Source organism: Typopeltis vanoorti, chromosome 5, assembly GCF_054136105.1.
Source record: "Typopeltis vanoorti isolate ZY-2024b chromosome 5, IOZ_Tvanoo_1.0, whole genome shotgun sequence".
Lineage (NCBI taxonomy): Eukaryota > Metazoa > Arthropoda > Arachnida > Uropygi > Thelyphonidae > Typopeltis > Typopeltis vanoorti.
Genome location: NC_143553.1, coordinates 86,401,768 through 86,422,731, shown reverse-complemented (window position 1 = coordinate 86,422,731; position 20,964 = coordinate 86,401,768). Strand labels below are relative to the sequence as shown.

General features: G+C 36.7%; 1 protein-coding gene across 1 annotated transcript in view; it reads right to left on the bottom strand.

Moving 5' to 3' along the window:
• LOC150106614 (beta-hexosaminidase subunit alpha-like) overlaps window positions 1-20,964 on the bottom strand; it is a 261,896-nt gene that overhangs the window by 125,493 nt on the left and 115,439 nt on the right. Inside the window, exon 8 of the mRNA XM_090393228.1 lies at window positions 14,256-14,364. Coding sequence (XP_090249354.1) covers window positions 14,256-14,364 — 109 coding nt within the window. The remainder of the gene's footprint in view (window positions 1-14,255; window positions 14,365-20,964) is intronic.

Here is a 20,964-nt window from a genome sequence, read left to right as displayed (position 1 = left end):
TTTAACTCTATACCCCCCCCCCCATATTTACGGACTCCCAAAAATACACAAAGAAAATGTGCCATTACGTCCCATAGTGGATGGCATTGATTCCCCTACATACAAATTAGCTAAACATTTGGCCAAAGAGCTCACACACTATACTGGCAACACACCATCACACATAAAAAACTCAGCCCATTTCAAAGCCAGCATAGAAAACCTTACACTCCAACATACTGACATAATGGTCAGCTTTGATGTATCCTCTTTATTTACAAATGTCCCACTCAAGGAAACTTTAGAGCTAATCCAAGCTAAATTTTCTCCCGATATCTCAGCCTTATTTCAGTTCACAATGAACTCAGGCTATTTCATTTGGCAGGGAAAATTCTACAAACAAATAGAGGGGACAGCCATGGGTTCACCACTCTCCCCACCCTTGGTCAATTTCTTTATGGAGACCTTTGAAGAAAAAGCCTTAGCCTCTGCCCCACAAAAACCAACCATATGGCTTCGCTATGTTGATGATGTGTTCGCTATTTGGCCACATGGCTCTGAAACACTCCTCTCCTTCTTAACACACTTAAACAACCAACACCCCAGAATCAAATTCACTCTGGAAAAAGAGAAAAACAACAGCCTCCCTTTCCTAGACACACTAGTCACCCGCCAGCCTAATGGAACCTAGGTTTTCTCAGTTTACAGAAAACCCACCCATACAGGCAGATACATTCACCAACAATCCCCCCCCCCCCTCACAACAATATGGAGTAGTGAAAACACTATACAACAGGGCTAAACTAATCTGTTCAAACGACTTGGCCCTAAACACTGAACTAAATCACATCCTCAACACTTTCTCAGCCAATGGCTGAGAAAGTGTTGAGGATGTGATTTTTTCCCCCCCAAAAAAAAATCCAAAAAATATTAGAACCTACAAACCACAGATCCCCTCCACAACAAGGATTACTCTAAATCCATCACCATTCCCTACATCCGAGGCACCTCGGAAAAGATTACCAAGATCTTAAAAAAACATGACCTGACCTCCTGTTACAAACCTTACAGAAAATTGGCATCCCTTATCCGCTCCACTAAAGACCAACCACTTCCCCTAGACCTACCTGGTGTTTACCAGGTCCCTTGCAGTTGTAAACTGTCTTACTTTGGCCAAACAGGCAGGACAGCGAATATCAGAATGTCAGAACACAAGGACTACATCCGTTTTCACAAATACAGTCATTCTGGGCTTGCGGACCATGCTCTGGATACACGCCACAGAATACGGTGGAAGAAAGCTACAGTGATACACCGTAGCAAATACAAATTTGAAAGACTTTTTATGGAATCAGCCTCAGCCCTAAAAAATTCGCCAAACCTCAACAAATTTGGTTGTATGCGACTGCCCAAATTTGGGAGGCCTACATCAGCAGACCTTCAGCCCAACGGCCAAGAACACCTACTTAGCCCGCTAGAGGGCACCATCAGGACTGTTAGGAAAACAATAGCTTCATCTCTTCATTCCCAATTTCTGTGTTGTAGTGCCTACGTGCATGTAACTTTTTTTGTAAGTTCCTTTAGAAGATGGCAACGTGACGTTGCCGAAATATCGGAAAATATTTATTAAAGTTTAATTTAATTTATATCCTTAACTACGTTGTTCAATTCCTTAAGTGTTTTAATAATAATTTTAATAATATACAAATCCCAAATGTCCTTATGCTGATTCTTTCTTTTAGGGTTACACAGTGGTCAGCATTAACACTGAAGAATTTACGGAGACACAACACATTTGTTAGAATAATTACTTTACTTAATATTATTATTATTATTATGGGCAACTCCAAGGAGCCGACAGACTCATCGAGGGAGGCCCTAACATCATGTCAAGAACAACTATTCGTCTTTCACACAGTATCTATCATACCTCGCCTTAAACTCATTCATGGTCATAGCACCCACAACAGACTCTGGCAGCTTATTCCACTCATTTACGATTCCACAAGTAAAGAACCTAGCTCTAACATCCCTGCTAACCACATTTTTGCTCAGCTTCCATGTATGGTCCCTAGTCCTCCCACCACCAGCCCTATTCTCAAAAATATCTTCTGGATTAATCTTATAGAAACCCTTCAGTAATTTCAATGTCTCAATCATATCACCCCTTTTCCACCTATCAACAAATTTTTGCAACCTACAAATCTTCAATCTGTTCTCATAAGGTTCATTCCACAGACCTACCACCATCTTGGTCACTCATCTCCGGATCCTCTCCACCTCATCCCCATCAAGAAGAAACCCCGGCGCCCATATCTGGGCACAGTAGACCACATGGGATCTTATCAGGGCTCGATATCGAGGAACAATAACTTCTTTGTCTCTGCTCATTAAAGTATTTTACAGTAACCAAGTGATTTGATGAGCTGTTTTAGCCACTTTTGCAATGTGCTGCCTAAACTTCAACTCTCTATCCACCAACACTCCCAAATCCCTGGCCTCGTTAATCTCCTGGAGTACGGTTCCACCAATGTGATATACTGCTGCTAATCTTTTCACTCCAAAATGCATAACCTTACACTTTGCCACATTAAATTGACATCCATTTTCCTGAGCTCAGTCCTCCAAACTATCCAAATCATCCTGTGCACTCACAATTGCTCTACCCAACTTTGCATCATCAGCAAACAAGTGAACACTTCCTATCAGATCCTTTCCTATATCGTTAATGAACAAATTGAAAAGTAGTGGTCCAAGAACAGAACCTTGCAGCACACCACTAGTCACAAGCTGTCTTTTGGACTCCACTCCTGAATAAACCACTTTCTGGTATCTCTCCATAAACCACCCTCCTATCCATCTCACCAACCCTATATCCATCCCCATCTGCTCCAGTTTACTGATTAGAGTTCCATGTGGTATCCTACCAAAGGCCTTGGCAAGGTGCAGTAGAATCACTGAAAACCCATTAACCTTATCCAGTTCAGTCATTACTGTGTTACAAAACGTGAGCAAATTACTGAGGCATGATCTACCCTTCACAAAATAATGTTGTCCCCCATACAGTATCCCATTTTCATCTATCCAATCCTGTATTCTTCTCTAGACTAGTTTCTCCAAGACCTTGACAACGATTCCTGATATGCTAATCAGTCGGTAATTTACAACAGCAGTCTTGGAACCTCCATTATGCAGTGGAACTATTTTCCCCTCTTTCCACCCTCTCGGGACTAACCCAGACCCGAGACTCAGATTAAACAGAATGGTCAAGGGTACTGACAATTCTTTAGCCGCTTCACGTACGACATGAGCTGGTATACCATCCAATCCCACAGATGTATTGACATTGAGGTTTCGTAATAGACTACTCACCTCCACCTCATTCACCACAATTCCCGTATAAACTTTTGGTTCATTCATTTCTGCAATGTCACCACCTGGATCATATACTCTTGCAAAATGCTCGCTCAGTAATTCCACTATATCAACTGATTCGGTTATCTCCCTACTATCGACATTCTTTAAAATCATTCTGCCATATATATTTTTTCTTCTACTTGCAACATATCGATAAAACTGTTTAAGATTGTCTTTAACCTGCATGACCAATGTTCTTTCGTAATCCTTTTTTGTTTTTCTTACCACACTCGTTACCCTTCTGGCCTGGGCTTTATACTGTTCATGTGTCTGCCGGTCACCTTTCTCCTTAAATTCCTTCCATAGTTGTTGTTTGTTTTTTTTTGCAGCTCAAGCTTAATGGTGTTATTCATCCATTTGACTCCTACTTGATTTATTATTCAGACTCTAGGTATACAGTCAGCCATTGCTTCATGCAAACACTTCCTCCCATGCACTGTCAACTTCTAGCCCTTGCAGTTTTACATGCCATGGCACTGTACCAATCAATCTCCTAAGCTTGTCATACTTACCAGCCCGATAATTCCACATGTACCCTGTCTTAATTGTAAATTTCACACCTTTAGCCACCTCCCAAGTCAAGACCCTATGATCGCTCTCACCAATTGGTGGCAACGTGGTCATATTTATTACAGCCAAATTCTCAGATGCAATTACTAGGTCAAGCACTCTCTGACCCCTAGTATTTTCCATTACATGCTGTCACAGATAGTTATCCCTTAATAACCGCATAAAATCCAATTCCTTCCTCCCATGTGTCCTCTCCTCCTTCCAATCAATGTTATCATAGTTGAAATCTCCCATAATAATTACCCTCCTTCCACTCATTTCTTATATTTGCTTATGCATACTATCTCCACCATATATTCCATCACCTGGTCTATAGCAGCACTCAACTGTATATTTTGTTCTGCTAGTTTCAATGCTAATTTCAAATAGCCTCAGATGTGCTCTTATCTCTATCCTGCGGTTCCACTTCTATTCTCCTTGGCTGTAGCTCATCTGCTATCATCAATAACACACCTCCCCCCATTTTATTCGCATTGTCTCTCCTGAATACACCATACCCCTCACATACCACTATCTGTGTCATCTTCTGTCAGCCATGTTTCACTAATGCCAATAACCTGTGGTCTGGAAGTGCCAACCAAGGCCAAAAATTCTTCCTTCTTGTTTCTAATACTTCTGGTATTTGTATACATGAACTGCAGAAGCCAATTTGTCCCATCCCTATTTTGATGCCTTATACTAACTATCCCATTCTGACTTGTGGTCTTTCCTACTCGCTTGGGCATATTACACACATTCACACACTCAACTGTCTCCCTAAAATCTGCATATCTACTTCCACCCCCCCCCTTAATAACTCTAGTTTCTCTGGTTCTGTACATTCACTTCCACCACATTCGACAACACCTTTTTCAAGTCTCCGCACTCGAAATCCATTCAAATGTAATCCATCCATTTTATATAAATCTTTTCGCCCATCGAACTCATTCCACACATCCACAAATTCTACACCACTAATTAAACATAATTCACGCATAAAGTCATTAGCAATTATGGCCCTCCTTCTATACTCTTTACTGTCATGCCGTGGAAACAGACTCACCATTCTAACTCTCTCACTCTTTTCTTTTGCTACCTCAAGCAATTTCTTCACATCCTCACTCATAGCCTTTTTGTTTCCTTTCAAATCATTTGTACCCGCTACCACTATCAGTTCCTTCACCCACTGTTTTTGCATTCTAATTTCGCTTACATTCTTTACAGTCACACTGGGTTGGTACGATTTTGTTAAACTCTCAACTAACACACCTCTTACTAGGGATTCTCCATACAACACACGCTCTATAATTTTGTTTACACTCATTATCATCTCCTTATTTTTTCTATCATACTTTTGCCGATTATTAGTCGGTACGCTTGTTAAAGATTTTTGTCAACATTCCAGTTGCTGGTTTACTCCATGTATCGCTCCGCATAATAGAGCTATTTCACTCATTGCATCAGTGTCATCATTTTTATTTTTCGATGATTCATTCAAATCGTTCTGTATGCTTAACTTCATTCTCTCTTAGGAAAGTAACATTCAATTTCAACCTCTGTATTGAGGTCATCATCAACAAAAATACATATGTATAAGATACAAGCTACATTAAACTGCACTATACAAAAGTAATATGAATCTCAATGCTTGTTAATCTTTTAACCTAGCCTGACCTCTTGTGGGAAAAAATAAAATAAAAAAATAAAAATAAAACAAAATATAAATATAAATAAATAAATCAATAAATAAATAATAAAAATAAAAAATAAATATAAAATTAAATTAAAATAAATTAATAAAATAAAAAAATTAAAATATTTAATTTTATACAAGTTCTTTGAATTTTCTCTCAAACCAGGTTTAGGTGCGGTATAGGTGTCTTTCCAGTCAATTCTGTGTATGTTTGGAGTGCATGGTATGATAAGACTGTTTTACCATAGTGGAGGTATTTAATGTGTCATTTGTGTTCATCTTTTCTGATTGGGATAGTGCGTCCTGTTTCCCCTATGTAAGGTAGGTCACAGGTACATTGGATTTTGTAAACCCCTGGGCGGGTTAGGTATGGGAGAGGATCTTTAAAAGAGCTAAGTAATTTCTTAATTTTGTCAGGGGGTTTGAAGGTAGTCTTAATGTTGTATTTGAGTAGTGTTCTATCTATTTTTTCTGAAATGCCTCTGATATAGGGTATGGCCTTCTTGTAATCTTTTTTTTTTGTTTTTAGTGGCATTGTTATGGAGGATTTTGTGAACTGTTTTCTTATTGTAGATATTTTTTACAAATGTAAAAATAAAAAAGGGGAAAAAATTAAGATTTTTTAAAGATTATAAAATATAATCTTTAAAAGAAACGGTTGAGAAGAATTGTGGAAGAAAAGCTTGGTGAAGAACAAGCTGGATTCAGGCCAAATAGAGGCTGTCAGGATCAGATCTTCACTTTACGACAAATAGTCGAGAAAGCATGGGAATATAACAAAGATCTGTATTTAAGTTTTGTCGATTTGGAAAAGGCATATGACAAGGTGCCAAGAGAGAAGCTATTCAATACGCTGCAGTTATATGGTGTCAATGGGGCATTATATCAAGCAATACTCAGTCTTTATTTGAGTTGTGAGTCAGCAGTTAGAATTGAAGGAAGTACAGGAAGATGGTTTAATGTTAAATCTGGTGTGAGACAAGGATGTACATTATCCCCTCTGTTATTCATTATCTACAGGGTGTTCGGGATAAATTTGACATATTTATAATTAATTATATTTTTCCGTAAGTTACATGTATTAACACACACTTCTCTTCATTTAAAAGTTTGGACCCTTCTTCATTCATATACAAGATGTCAGAAAGGATGGATAGCTGGAACCCACCTGAATCATGGAAGAGAATAACTTGTATCATGATGATTCGTGCCCGCCATCAAAATAAGGATATTACGACTGCTGCCCAATGCTCCCTGAATACAGTAAAAACAATCAGGCATGAACTAGAGACTTGCAATGGTGACTACGAGGATGTAGCAAGAAGAAAGATCCCTAGAAGACGATCTGATTGCGTTCGTACAGCAGAATTCCTCGCAAATCTGCAGGAACAGGTGTTGAAGAACCCTGGCATTGGAATTCGGGCTTTGTTCGTGGAGTTGCTAACTGTAGTCAAGCCCTGGATAACAAGGGTAGTCAATGGTAGGCCGTATGTATGGCAGCAGGATTCGGCCCCTTGCCACACCTCTGGGAAAAGTCAAAAATGGTTGTCTGAAAATTTCTACGACTTCACCAGTCCAAATGTTTGGCCTCCAAACTCCCCAGACCTTAACCCCATGGATTATTTTGTATGGGGCGCAGTTGAAAAAGACACCAATCGCACTTCCAGTAATACAAAAGCCCAGTTAATGGATAAAATTAAAACAGTTTTTGCGGCCCTTCCCAGGGAGACTGTAGCATCAGCTTGTTCGAGGTTCCGAAGCAGAATTGAAGCTGTGATCGATGCTAATGGTGGTTATTTTGAGTAAATCTTGTTGATAGTATTGTAATTAACTCTGCCTGTAATGTTTTTTTGTCAATTCATTAAATTTAATAGATACAAAGAAGATTTTCTTTTTCCTTACGAAACTGTCAAATTTATCCCGAACACCCTGTATATGGATCACATTATGAAGGAATGTGGTATTAAACCTGATATCAAAATTGGAGATGTTAATGTCAGCTCTTTGCTTTATGCGGATGATGTTATACTTCTAAATAAATCCGCTACAAGTCTGCAAGATTCTCTGACTAAATTGAATAGCTGTTGTAATAGATATGGTATGAAGGTCAGCAATAAAAAGACAAAGACAATGAAAATAGGCAGAATCATTGAAAATGTCAACTGTGTTGTGAATGGAGAACCTGTGGAACAAGTAAAACATTTCAGCTACTTAGGCACAATTTTTACTGAAGATGGTAAACTAAATATAGAAATAGACAACAGAATCAGCAAAGCTGGTATCGTGGGAAGTCAATTGAATAAATTCATATGGAATAAGAAAGAAATTAGTCGGAACACTAAATTAGCTGTATAGAAGACTGTGTTCAAACCAATTTTAACTTATGGATCTGAGAGCTGGGTCAGAAGTAAAACACTTGACCAAAGACTAGAGACCGCAGATATGAGAGTCCTGAGAAAGATTAGAGGCGTGAACAGATGGCATCAATGGCAATATCATATTAAAAATGAGGATATTAGGAAAGAACTTGACATTGTCAGCATCCAGGAATGCGTTAGCAGAGCTAATCTCAGATGGTATGGTCACTTAAATAGAATGGGAGAGGAAAGATTAGCAAAACAAGTGTTCTCTGCCAGGTTGGCAGGAAAACGACCCAGAGGAAGACCAAGATATAGGTGGATTGATACGGTACAAAGTGCCTTAGACGATAGAAATATAAGATCTGATAATGTTGGAGTCTTGACAAGTAACAGACTGATTTGGAGGAAAATTGTAGATAGGAAGTTAGTAATGATGTAATTTTTTCATGTAGTACTGTCATATCCTGTACACCCCTTGAGGGTACATGGCAGGAATTTGATGATGATGATGAAATATAATTATAAAAAAAAAAAGTTAAAAAAAAATTAAGAGGGGTTCTTAAGGGTCAGAGCTATATAACTGAGAGGAGATCTCCACATAGCTTTCAAAGGAATGCAGAGAACCGACCAGGGTTTCTGACCTAATGTCCAATTCTCACCTTCTTGTGGTTGACCCTGTTAGGTATCTACCTGGACACTGAACAGACAAGGATGGGCTGGCAATTTGGGATTTAGCCGACCAAATGGTATTCTTATTGTATTAAACAAAAATTCAAATGATGGTACAACATGACAAAATTTCATGCCTGCTGGGGTGTCGCCCAGTTAAACAAGACCCCCGTTGTTTTTGCCAGTGAACCAGGACAAATAGCAAAAAGTCAGTTACTGGAACAAATCCTAAAATCCACCCCAACTCAACATCACCAGAGTTGAAGATTGGTACTATCAACATAAGAAGCCTGAATGGCAAAGAAATGGAGCTAGCTGAAGAATTGGATAAGTACCAGATCGAAATAATAGGGGTGACTGAAAGAAAAAAGGCAAAAACTGCTGAGATCTTTCTGAGCAATAAATACAAAATGCTATATTCAGGCAATAACAATCAAGGAAAAAAAGGAGTAGCCATAGTATTCAACACTAAATACAAGCTAATCTTCTTTGAATGGCAGGCAGTCTCAAGTAGAGTGATGTGGGCAAATATGATAATTGGACAATGAGACTTATTTGTGCCTATGGTCCCACAGAAGGTTCTACTAAGGTAGAAGTGGAGGAATTTTTTGAGGCTTTAGAGAAAGCAACTGACGCAATGAAAAAGGAAAAGTTGGTCCTTGTTGAGGATCTAAATAGCAGACTAGGAAATTATTGTCAGACATACAAAAATATTTGGGGAAAATTTGGAGAAAACGGCAAAGCTAATAATAATGGTAAATACCTGTTGGATTTCTGCTCAGGACATGGACTGGGTATTACTAATACCATGTTCCAACATAAAAATGTGCACAAATTCACATGGAGAGAAGAGGCAAGGAATAAGAAAAGTCTCATTGACTATGTTACTGTTGATAGTGATGTCTTCCCACTGGTGCAGGACACCAGAGTGTACAGAGGATTTGAAATTGGAAGTGATCACTATTTAATCTTGAGCAGGATAAAATTGAATTTCATATTGAAAAGAAGAACATGTAAGATAGCTTTAAAGCGAATAAAAGTTGAGCAGTTCTCAGATGTGAACTGTAGACTAAAATACACAAATATTATTCAAGAAAAAATGAAAGAGTTTGAGAACAGGAACCAAACCTTGGTGATTCAGTAGCAATCCCTGAAGAAAACACTGATTGATTCAGCCAGAGAGGTATGTGGTGAAGTTGTCTGCAAGGATAGAAAACTCAGAACTCCATGGTGGATACAGGAAACAGGAAGTTAAAGAGACAGTGAAGGAAGAGAAGAAAGCATATCAAAAGCTCCTGGCAAATAAGTCAGCTTGTGCTCTTAGATAATACAGAGACAAATGTAAGAAAGCTAAACACTGTGCAAAACTGGCGCCAAACAAAATTCATGGGAGGACTTTGGCAAGAACATAGAAAATAAATATCAAGAAGGTGGCAAGATATTCTGGAGGTTGTTGAAGAAGATCAGAAATGGAGAATAGAGTGCTATAAAATTAAAGATGATAAAGGTGACATGAAAACAGGAGAAAAAGATATCCTTGAAGTATGAAGAATATGGAGTAATTAATTTGAAAAATTGCTAAATTAAACAAGCAGTGATGACAGCACAGTGGCAAGAAACACTGACCAGGCATGCAGTCAGGAAACATATCCATACTTGACATAGAAAAAGCCATCAAAAGCCTGAAACATGGAAAGGCAACAGGAGTAGACGATATTCGACCACAAATGCTAAAGTATGGAGGTATAAAAGTCTTACAGTTGCTGCACTACATAGTACAGAAGGCTTGGACACAGTGATGAATTCCAGATGATTGGAGTAGAGCTGTCATAGTACCATATATAAAAAGGGAAATAAAACTGAATGAATAGAGGTATTTCCCTACTGAGTGTTCCTGGTAAGATTTATGCAAGTATACTTGAGAAACGGTTGAGAAGGACTGTGAAGAGAAGCTTGGATAGAGGCTGCCAGGATCAGATTTTCACTTTATGATAGATAGTTGAGAAATCAATGGAATATAACAAAGATCTGTATTTAAGTTTTGTAGATCTCGAAAAGACATATGACAAGGTGCCAAGAGAGAAACTATTCAAAACACTACAGTTATATGGTGTTAATGGGGCATTATATCAAGCAATACTTAGTCTTTATTTGAGTTGGAAGTAAGCAGTTAGATTTGAAGGAAGTAAAGGAAGATGGTTTAATGTTAAATCTGGTGTCAGACAAGGATGTACATTATCCCCTCTATTATTCATTATCTATATGGATCACATTATGATGGAAAGTGGCATTAAAAATTATATCAAAATTGGAGATGTTAATGTCAGCTCTTTGCTTTATGCGGATATTGTTGTAATTCTAAATAAATCCGCTACGTCTGCAAGATTCCCTGACTAAATTGAATAACTGTTGTAATACATTTGGTATGAAGGTCAACACTAACAAGACAAAGACAATGAAAATAGGCAGAAACATTGAAAATATCAACTGCATTGTGAATGGAGAACCCATAGAACAAGTAAGACATTTCAGCTTCTTAGGCATGATTTTTTAGTGAAGATAGTAAATTAAATATGGAAATAGACAACAGAATAAACAAAGTTGGTATGGTAGGAAGTCAAATGAATAAATTTATATGGAATAAGAGAGAAATTAGTCAAACCACTAAATTAGCTATATACAAGAGAATGTTCAAGCCAATTGTACTTATGGATCTGAGAGCTGGGTTAAATATAAAACACTTGACCGAAGAGTAGAGACCGCAGATATGAGAGTCCTGAAAAATATTAGGGGCATGAACAGATGGCATCAATGGCAATATCATATTAAAAACAAGGATATTAGGAAAGAACTTGATATTGTCAGCATCCAGGAATGCATTAGCAGAGCTAATCTCAGATGGTATGGTCACTTAAGAACAAGTAAAAGAATGGGAGAGGAAAGATTAGCAAAAAGTGCCTTAGAAGACAAAAATATAAGACGATAATGCTGGAATCTTCACAGGTAACAGACTGATTTCGAGGAAAATTGTAGATAGGAAGTTAGTAATGGTGTAAATTTTTCATATAGTACTATCATATCCTGTATACCCCTTGAGGGTATATATATATATATCAGGAATTTGATGATGATGAAAAATTTAAGAAAATGTAAAAATAAAAAATACACAACATTTTATAAACAAAATTAGAAACATCACACTCATTGACGAAGATTTATTAGTTAGCTTTGACATAACCACCCTGTTCACTAATGTCCCGATCAATGATAACTATTATCTCTTCAGAACATATTTCCACCCAACTGATATCACAGCCCTCTTTGCCCACATACTCCTCCCTGGGTATTTTTGGTGGCAAAATAATTTTAATTTTTACCTACAAAAAGAAGGTATGGCCATGGGCTCACCACTTCCCCCCCCCCAATAGCTAACTTTTACATGGAAGACTTCTAGCAATGAGCTCTAGATTCGGCCAGCGTGAAGACCAAAGTCTGGCTCAGATATGTTGATGATATTTTCACCATTTGGCCGCACGGCCATGAAACTTTAAATACCTTCCTAAGTCACCTGAACAAACAACACAAACATATTGAATTCACCATCAAAATCAAAAACAACAATTTTCTTCCTTTTCTAGACACGCATCACTCATCTTCCCTCAGGCTCTCTCTCTCTCTCTCCTTCACAGACTACCACAAAACTACATATGGGCCAATACATACTTAAAAATTCATACCACCATCCAACACAAAAACTAGAGTCATAAGCACTCTCAAACACAGAGTCCTAACAATTTGCTCTAATGAACAAACTCTGAACCAAGAATTTGAAATCATTAACCAAACATTTGTAAAAAATGGCTACAATAAAAAAAACGGTTCACAAAATCCTCCATAAAAATGCCACTAAAAACAAAAAAAAATTACAAGAAGACCAGAGCCATACCATATATCAGAGGCATTTCAGAAAATATAGATAGAACACTACTCAAATACAACATTAAGACTACCTTCAAACCCCTGACAAAATTAAGAAATTTACTTAGCTCTTTCAAAGATCCTCTTCCATACCTGGCCCACCCAAGGATTTACAAAATCTAATGTATCTGTGACCTACCTTACATAGGGGAAACAGGACACACTATCCCAATCAGAAAAGATGAACACAAATGACACATTAAATACCTCCACTATGGTAAAACAGACCTATCAGACCATGCACCTGGAAAGGCACCTTTCTAGTTTGAGAGAAAATTCAAAGAAGCTTGTGAAATGCTAAAACATTATCCAAACCTGAAGAAAAATGATGGATTAATCATTCAAAGAATGTGGAGAACCCATTGGCAACCTTTATAGCAACCAGAACAAGTTCAGAAGAAAATCTCAATACGAGAGGACTTCAGAAATGTTTAATGTAGTTCCATTTTTAATTAATTTTTTTTTTGTTTTATTAATTTATTTTAATTTAATTATATATTTATTATTTTTTTTTTCCCCACAAGAGGTCAGGCTAGGTTAAGAGATTCACAAGCATTTAGATTCATTTTACTTTTGTACAATGCAGTGTCATGTAGCTTTTATCTTATACATGTGTTTTTCTTGATGATGACCTCAATACAGATGTCAAAACATCGAACGTTACTTTCCTAATGTTAAGTAAAGTAATTATTCTAACACGTGTCTCCATAAATTTTTCACTATGAGTCATCATGCTGAGAATACTGCTTATATGTTTTAGATGGAACACCTAAAACTTCACTAAAAATTCTTGACGGTGTCCAGAGGAGATTAATATGACTAACAGATGATCCTTCTCTTACAGAGTCTCTTCAACTGCTATCTCACAGATGCAGCATTTCAGTTCTGAGTCTATTCTATAGGTACATCAATGGTCATTGCTGCACTGAACCAACAACCATTATTCCTCTACTTTCTATTGCACCTTTTCGTCTTACTCTTTTATTTCATCTACCTCTGTCCTCTGGAACAGTCTACCCCAAGAAGGATTTCCTAATGACTATAACCTGCAACTTTTCCAAAAAAAAAAAAAAAAAGTCATTAGTTCTCACCTGCACCCGAGACATAGCACTGATGTTCTTCGTCTTATATAATGTTTCAGCAATCAAACACATTCCAGAGATTCACAAACACCACACAATTTCTCCTACACAATGTGCATACTGACTCATGGCGCTTCTTCCTCTCAACTCATCTCTATCAATACCTTGGCAGCAGATTCATAACACTTTCACTCTTATTCTCTTGTACCAGCAACGTTTTCATATTCTCTAGCATACCATACCATACTTATCACCTGTCAGATCATTTGTACATTTCACATTTCCTCTTTGTATCCTATAAGGCTCACTAACATCTTAGATTTGCTAACCTGTATAAATTTATTGTATGTTATAAACTTCAGGATTTAAAAAAAAAATAATAATAATAATACAATTCCCCATTTTATAAATATGGTTTATTAGTCAATTCTGTCTAAGTATTTATTTATGACAATTTTGTTCATTTTTAAATTCATTAAAATAATATAAATCATTAAATATCTTGTAACTAAACAGATTATAGCTTACCAGGGCTATCAAACTCTGCTAAAACGCGAATTCCTCTTTGGCGTGCAAATTCTATAACATTAGCCACATCACTTTGTGAATAAATGTGTGTATATGGATTAAATGCTCCCTACAGAGAAAATAAGGTACACAATTCTTGAGTGATTTTATTCTTTATACTGAACATATACTTATTACTTTAAAATTAGCTAAGGTACAGACAAGCATAAATTGATAATGCTATAGTTCTGAAATTAAGTTGCAAACTTTAGCATATAATAAATTTTATGGTTTTGGTACTTAGAATATTAGCTCAGTACACATAATATTTTTTAATAAATGTCATTACAGAAAGTTTCTTCACTTGGAAATAAATCAAATTTGTCAAGAAATTATATTCTTGTTTAATCCTTTATCCAAGTATGAGCACACAAAGCTTGCAGATGTATCTTCACAGCTAAGTTACTTATATATAAAGGCTAATGACTTCACATCAGTTACCTTAGTATCTTATGATGCAAAGCAAACACAATGAAATGGTGTGTGTGCTTTGAATTATTGCTATTATGTGACACCTCCAAGGTGTCCAAAGACTAATCTACATACAATGCCATCTACTGCCAACCACCACTACTAGTGTTTTTTGTCTGTAAACTGGTGTTCTTAAGACTGATTTGTCTGTATGTGAAATGGAAAACCTAACAGAGTTTTTTTTTTTTAACAGAGAGGTAACAGAGTTTTTTCCAGGAGAAAAAACTCTGTTACCTCTGTATCAGACCAGCTAACTCATCTTCAATTTGAAAAAGTCTATATAATTTCTCTCATCATGAGAGTTGAACTTGGGCTTTTTTCCAACCAAAGGATGCAATATACCATCATTCTTCCAAATGAGCTATGGCGGTACTAAATTATGGGATTTGCATTATGGGATACTAAGTTATGTAAACAGTGGCCCAGCCCATAGTGCAATGCATTATGGGAAGGGCCACTATCCAGGCCAATTTCAACTTTCATTGATGTCTCATCAGTGGGAGCAAGACCTAGAAAAGGTACCAAAGTTGAATTAATGCAGAAGTCATATATTTAAGAAGTGAAAAGGTGTATCACCTTATTAAGATGTACATAAATTCATATCTCACTGACTGTCCACTGTTGATAGTAATATCTTCATTATACTTTAATTTTGAACAGGACAGGATAATACCAAATATCATACTGAAAGAAACATTTGTAAGAAGGTTTTAAAAAGAATCGAAGTAGAGCAGCTTTCAGAGGTGAACTATGAACTCAAATATACAAATATTTTTCAAGAAAAAACAAAACAAAACATGAGAGTTTTGAAGATGAGAATCAAACTTGAAGTCTCGGTTGCAAACTCTGAAGAATATGTTGATTAATTCAGCCAGGAAAGCATGTGGCGAAGTTGTCTGCAAGGACAGAAAAATAAGAAATTCATGGTTGACTCAGGAAGTTAGAGAGGCAGTCATGAAACTATGAAAGCATACTGATCTCTAGCAAGTGATATCTAAATCTGCACATGGTTTGAGAAAATACATAGAAACATATGAAAACAAAGAAATGTCTTAAAGTAGCTAAACAACAACAACAACAACAACAACAATAAAAAACACATGCGAAGACTTTGATAAGAATATAGAAGATAAATATCAAGAGGGTGGCTAAATGGTCTGGAGGCTATTGTAAAAGCTTAAAATGGAAGATAGTGTATGTTAAAAAAATCAGAGATGATAAAGGTGACATGAGAACAAAAGCTAAAGATATTCTATATGTTTGGAGTAATCACATTGAAAGCCTGCTAAACAAAACAAGAACAGGACAGCAAACAATATTATTATTATTATTATTATTATTATCATCATTTGACACTTCCAGGGAGTCCAAAGACTCATCAAGAGAGAGTGTGCCAACAGCATCGAATGACTGACCTCCTTCCAACTACTAACTGCGCTCAAACTTGCTTAAGTTTTTGCATGAGCCATTAGTAGCAGAGGCTCTACCAAACGACCAACTTTTGCTGCATGTGGATTCTTTCAGGAATCCATATTAATACTTGGGGTAGAAAAATCCACCAAAATTCTGAAATGGAAAGGCACCTGGAGTAGATGACACTCACCAGAAATTCTCAAATGTGAAGGAATAAAAGTTTTACAGTGGTTGCACTGCATAATTTAGAAGACAAGATCAGAAATTCAAATTTTGGATAATTGGAGTACAGCTCTCACAGTGTTCTTCTATAAAAAAGGAAATAACACTGTGAAAATTACAAATGAATTTCTTCACTGAGTGTTACGGATAAGATTTATGCAATCATAACTGAGAAAAGAAAATTGTGGAAGGGATGCTTGGGGAACAAAAATCTGGATTCAGGCCAAATCAAAGTTGTTATGATCAGATTTTCACAAGGATCTGTATTTGAATTCTGCAGATCTAGAAAAAAAAAAAAAGCATATGATAAGATGCCAAGAGAAAAGTTGTTCAAACACTAAGTATATGGTGTAAAAACTAATAAAATAAGAATTGTTGGACTAAAAAGAAAAGATATCAGAGATGCTGAACTAGATCAATACAGTGGTATTGATACTAATAGACCCCTAGAAGTAATCTGGACTGATCTAAGAGAGAAAATCAAGGAATGTGTAAAGGTCTTCTGGGTGAGGCAGAGAGGAGAGGAAGGAAGCCCTGGATTACTGAGGAAGTGATAGAAAAAATGGATGAAAGGAGAAAATGGAAAAATGAAAACAGTGATGAAGCACAAGTCAGGTATAAACAGATCAATAAACAAGTAACATTTCTGGCTAAAAGGGGAAAAGGAAGGCTGGCTCAATCAGGTCTGCAAAGAAATAGAGGAAAATGATATAGCAAAGGATATGAGAAAGGTCTATGAAGGCTTGAACTTGATTTCAGGGAAGAAGAGAAGGATAAAAAGCAGTGCTTTGAAGGATGAAAGAGGAAAGATTTTGTTGTAAAAAAATTATAAGATGGAAGAAGTATGTTACAGAACTTTATGGAGATGAAGATAACATGGAATGTGATCAGATAGAAAATGATGATGCCCCAAAAATTAAGGAATGGGAAACCGAAGCAGCCATTAAAAGAATAAATGATAGGAAAGTTCCAGGAATAGATGATATTCAAGAAGAGTTACTTAAGGCATTGGGAAAGGAAGGAATAAAACTTCTATCCATCATCTTTAATAGAAGTCTGGAGGAGGATAGAATACCTAAAGACTTCTTAAGATCTATTTTTATTCCTATTCCCAAGACTACAGGAACAATGGATTGCAGTAAGCACAGAACTATCAGCTTGATTGGCCACATTGCAAAAGTCCTAATCAACATAATATATAGAAGAATGGAACAGATGATAGAGAGGGAATTAAACGAAGCACAGTTTTGTTTCAGGAGAAACAGGGAAACCAGGGAAGCTATCACAACACTACAGATATTGGGAGAAAGAATGATCAAGTGCAATAAAGATTTATATCTATGTTTTGTGGCCTATGAAAAAGCTTTCGATAATGTTAATCACTCTGTTTTATTTGATATTTTGCATAAAATAGGAATAGATGAAAATATTATGAGAATTGTGTTCAGAATATACAAAACTCAATAAGCCAGGGTCAGATTTGAAGGAGAGAATACTGAATGGATCTCCATAAGGATGTGGGATGTCCCCACTCCTTTTTAATGTCTGTAGTAAATGGATGATGAAGGAGGCTTTGGAAGATGTGAAGGATGGAATAAAGATAAATGGCAATCTGATAAATAATATAAGATATGCAGATGACATTGTACTTATGAGCAAAACAGAGAAAGGCTTGCAAAGAATTTTCAACAGACTGAACAGGGTTGGAAATGAGAGATATAAAATGAAAATAGGGGTGCTTAAGGGTCAAAGCTGTATAACTGAGAGGAGACCTCCACATAGCCTTTAAAGAAATGCGGAGAACCTACCAGGGCTTCTGACCTAATGTCCAATCCTCACCTTCTCGTGGTGAACCCTGTTGGGTATCTACTTGGATATTGAACGAACGAGGATGGGCTGGCAATTTTGGATTTAGCCAACCAAATTGTATTCTTATTGGTTAAACCAAAATAAAAAATGATGGTAAAACATGACAAAATTTCATGCCGGTTGGAGCGTCGCCCGGTTAAACAAGGCCCTGTTGTTTTCGCCAGGGAACCAGGGTGAACAGCGAAAAGTAAGATACTGGAACAAATCTGAAAACACACCCCAACTCAACATCACTAGAGTTAAAGATCGGTACTATCAACATAAGAAGCCTGAATGGCAAAGAAATAGAGCTACCTCAGGAATTAGATAAGTACCAGATCGACATAATAGGGGTGACTGAAACAAAAAAGACAAAAACTGGTGAGATCTTTCTGAGCAATAAATACAAAATGTTATATTCAGGCAATGACAATCAAGGAAAAGAAGGAGTAGCCATAGTATTCAACACAAAATACGAGGCTAATCTTCTTGAATGGCAGGCAGTCTCAAGTAGAGTAATGTGGGCAAATATGAGAATGGGGAACTGGACAATGAGACTTATTTGTGCCTATGGTCCCACAGAAGGTTCTACAAAGGTAGAAGTGGAGGAATTTTTTGAGGCTTTAGAAAAAGCAACTGACACAATGAAAAAGGAAAAGTTGGTCCTTGTTCGGGATCTAAATAGCAGAGTAGGAAATGATTGTGACACATACAAAAATATTTCGGGAAAATTTGGAGAAAAGAGCAAAGTTAATAATAATAGCAAATACCTGTTGGATTTCTGCTCAGGACATGGACTGGTTATTACTAACACCATGTTCCAACATAAAAATGTGCACAAATTCACATGGAGAGAAGAGGCTAGGAATAAGAAAAGTCTCATTGACTATGTTATTATTGATAGTGATGTTTTCTCCTTGGTGCAGGACACCAGAGTGTACAGAGGATTTGAAATTGGAAGTGATCACTATTTAGTCTTGAGCAGGATAAAACTGAATTTCATATTGAAAAGAATAACATGTAAGAAAGTTTTAAAGCGAATAAAAGTTGAGCAGTTCTCAGATGTGAACTGTAGACTAAAATACACAAATATTATTAAAGAAAAAACGAAAGAGTTTGAGAACAGGAATCAAACATTGGAGATTCAGTGGCAAACTCTGAAGAAAACATTGATTGATTCTGCCAGAGAGGCATGTGGTGAGGTTGTCTGCAAGGATAAAAAAATCAGAACTCCCTGGTGGACACAGGAAGTTAAAGAGGCAGTGAAGGAAAAGAAGAAAGCTTATCAAAAGTTCCTGTCAAATAAGTCAGCTTGTGCTCTTAGAGAATATAGAGACAAATGCAAGAATGCTAAACACTGTGTAAAACTAGCTAAACAAAAGTCATGGGAGGACTTTGGCAAGAATATAGAAAATAAATATCAAGAAGGTGGCAAAATATTCTGGAGGCTGTTGAAGAAGCTTAGGAATGGAGGAAAGAGTGCTGTAAAAGGAGTTAGAGATGATAAAGGTGACATGAAAACTGGAGAAAAAGATATCCTTGAAGTATGGAGTAATTACTTTGAAAAATTGCTAAACGAAACAAGCAGTGATGACAGCACAGTGGTAAAAAACACTGACCAGGCATGCAATCAGGAATACATATCCATACTTGAAGTAGAAAAAGCCATCAAAGGCTTGAAATGTGGAAAGGCAGCAGGAGTAGATGATATTCGACCAGAAATGTTGAAGTATAATGGTATAAGAGTCTTACAGTGGTTGCACTTCATAGTTCAGAAAGCCTGGACAGAGGGACGAATTCCCAATGATTGGAGTAGAGCTCTCATAGTACACATATATAAAAAAGGGAAATAAAACTGAATGTGAGAATTACAGGAGGTATTTCCCTACTGAGTGTTCCTGGCAAGATCTATGCAAGTATACTTGAGAAACGATTAAGAAGAATTGTGGAAGATAAGCTTGGTGAAGAACAAGCTGGATTCAGGCCAGAGGCTGTCAGGATCAGATCTTCACTTTACGACAAATAGTGGAGAAATCATGGGAATATAACAAAGATCTGTATTTAAGTTTTGTCGATTTGGAAAAGGCATATGATAAGGTGCCAAGAGAGAAGCTATTCAATATGCTGCAGTTATATGGTGTCAATGGGGCATTATATCAAGCAATACTTAGTCTTTATTTGAGTTGTAAGTCAGCAGTTAGAACAGAAGGAAGTACAGGAAGATGGTTTAATGTTAAATTTGGTGTGAGACAAGGATGTACATTATCCCCTCTGTTATTCATTATCTATATGGATCACATTATGAAGGAAAGTGGTATTAAACATGATATCAAAATTGGAGATGTTAATGTCAGCTCTTTGCTTTATGCAGATGATGTTATACTTCTAAATAAATCTGCAACAAGTCTGCAAGATTCTCTGACTAAATTGAATAGCTGTTGTAATAGCTATGGTATGAAGGTTAGCAATAAAAAGACAAAGACAATGAAAATAGGCAGAATCATTGAAAATGTCAACTGTGTTGTGAATGGACAACCTGTGGAACAAGTAAAACATTTCAGCTACTTAGGCATGATTTTTAGTGAAGATGGTAAATTAAATATGGAAATAGACAACAGAATCAACAAAGCTGGTATGGTGGGAAGTCAATTGAATAAATTCATATGGAATAAGAGAGAAATTAGTCGGAACACTAAATTAGTTGTATACAAGACAG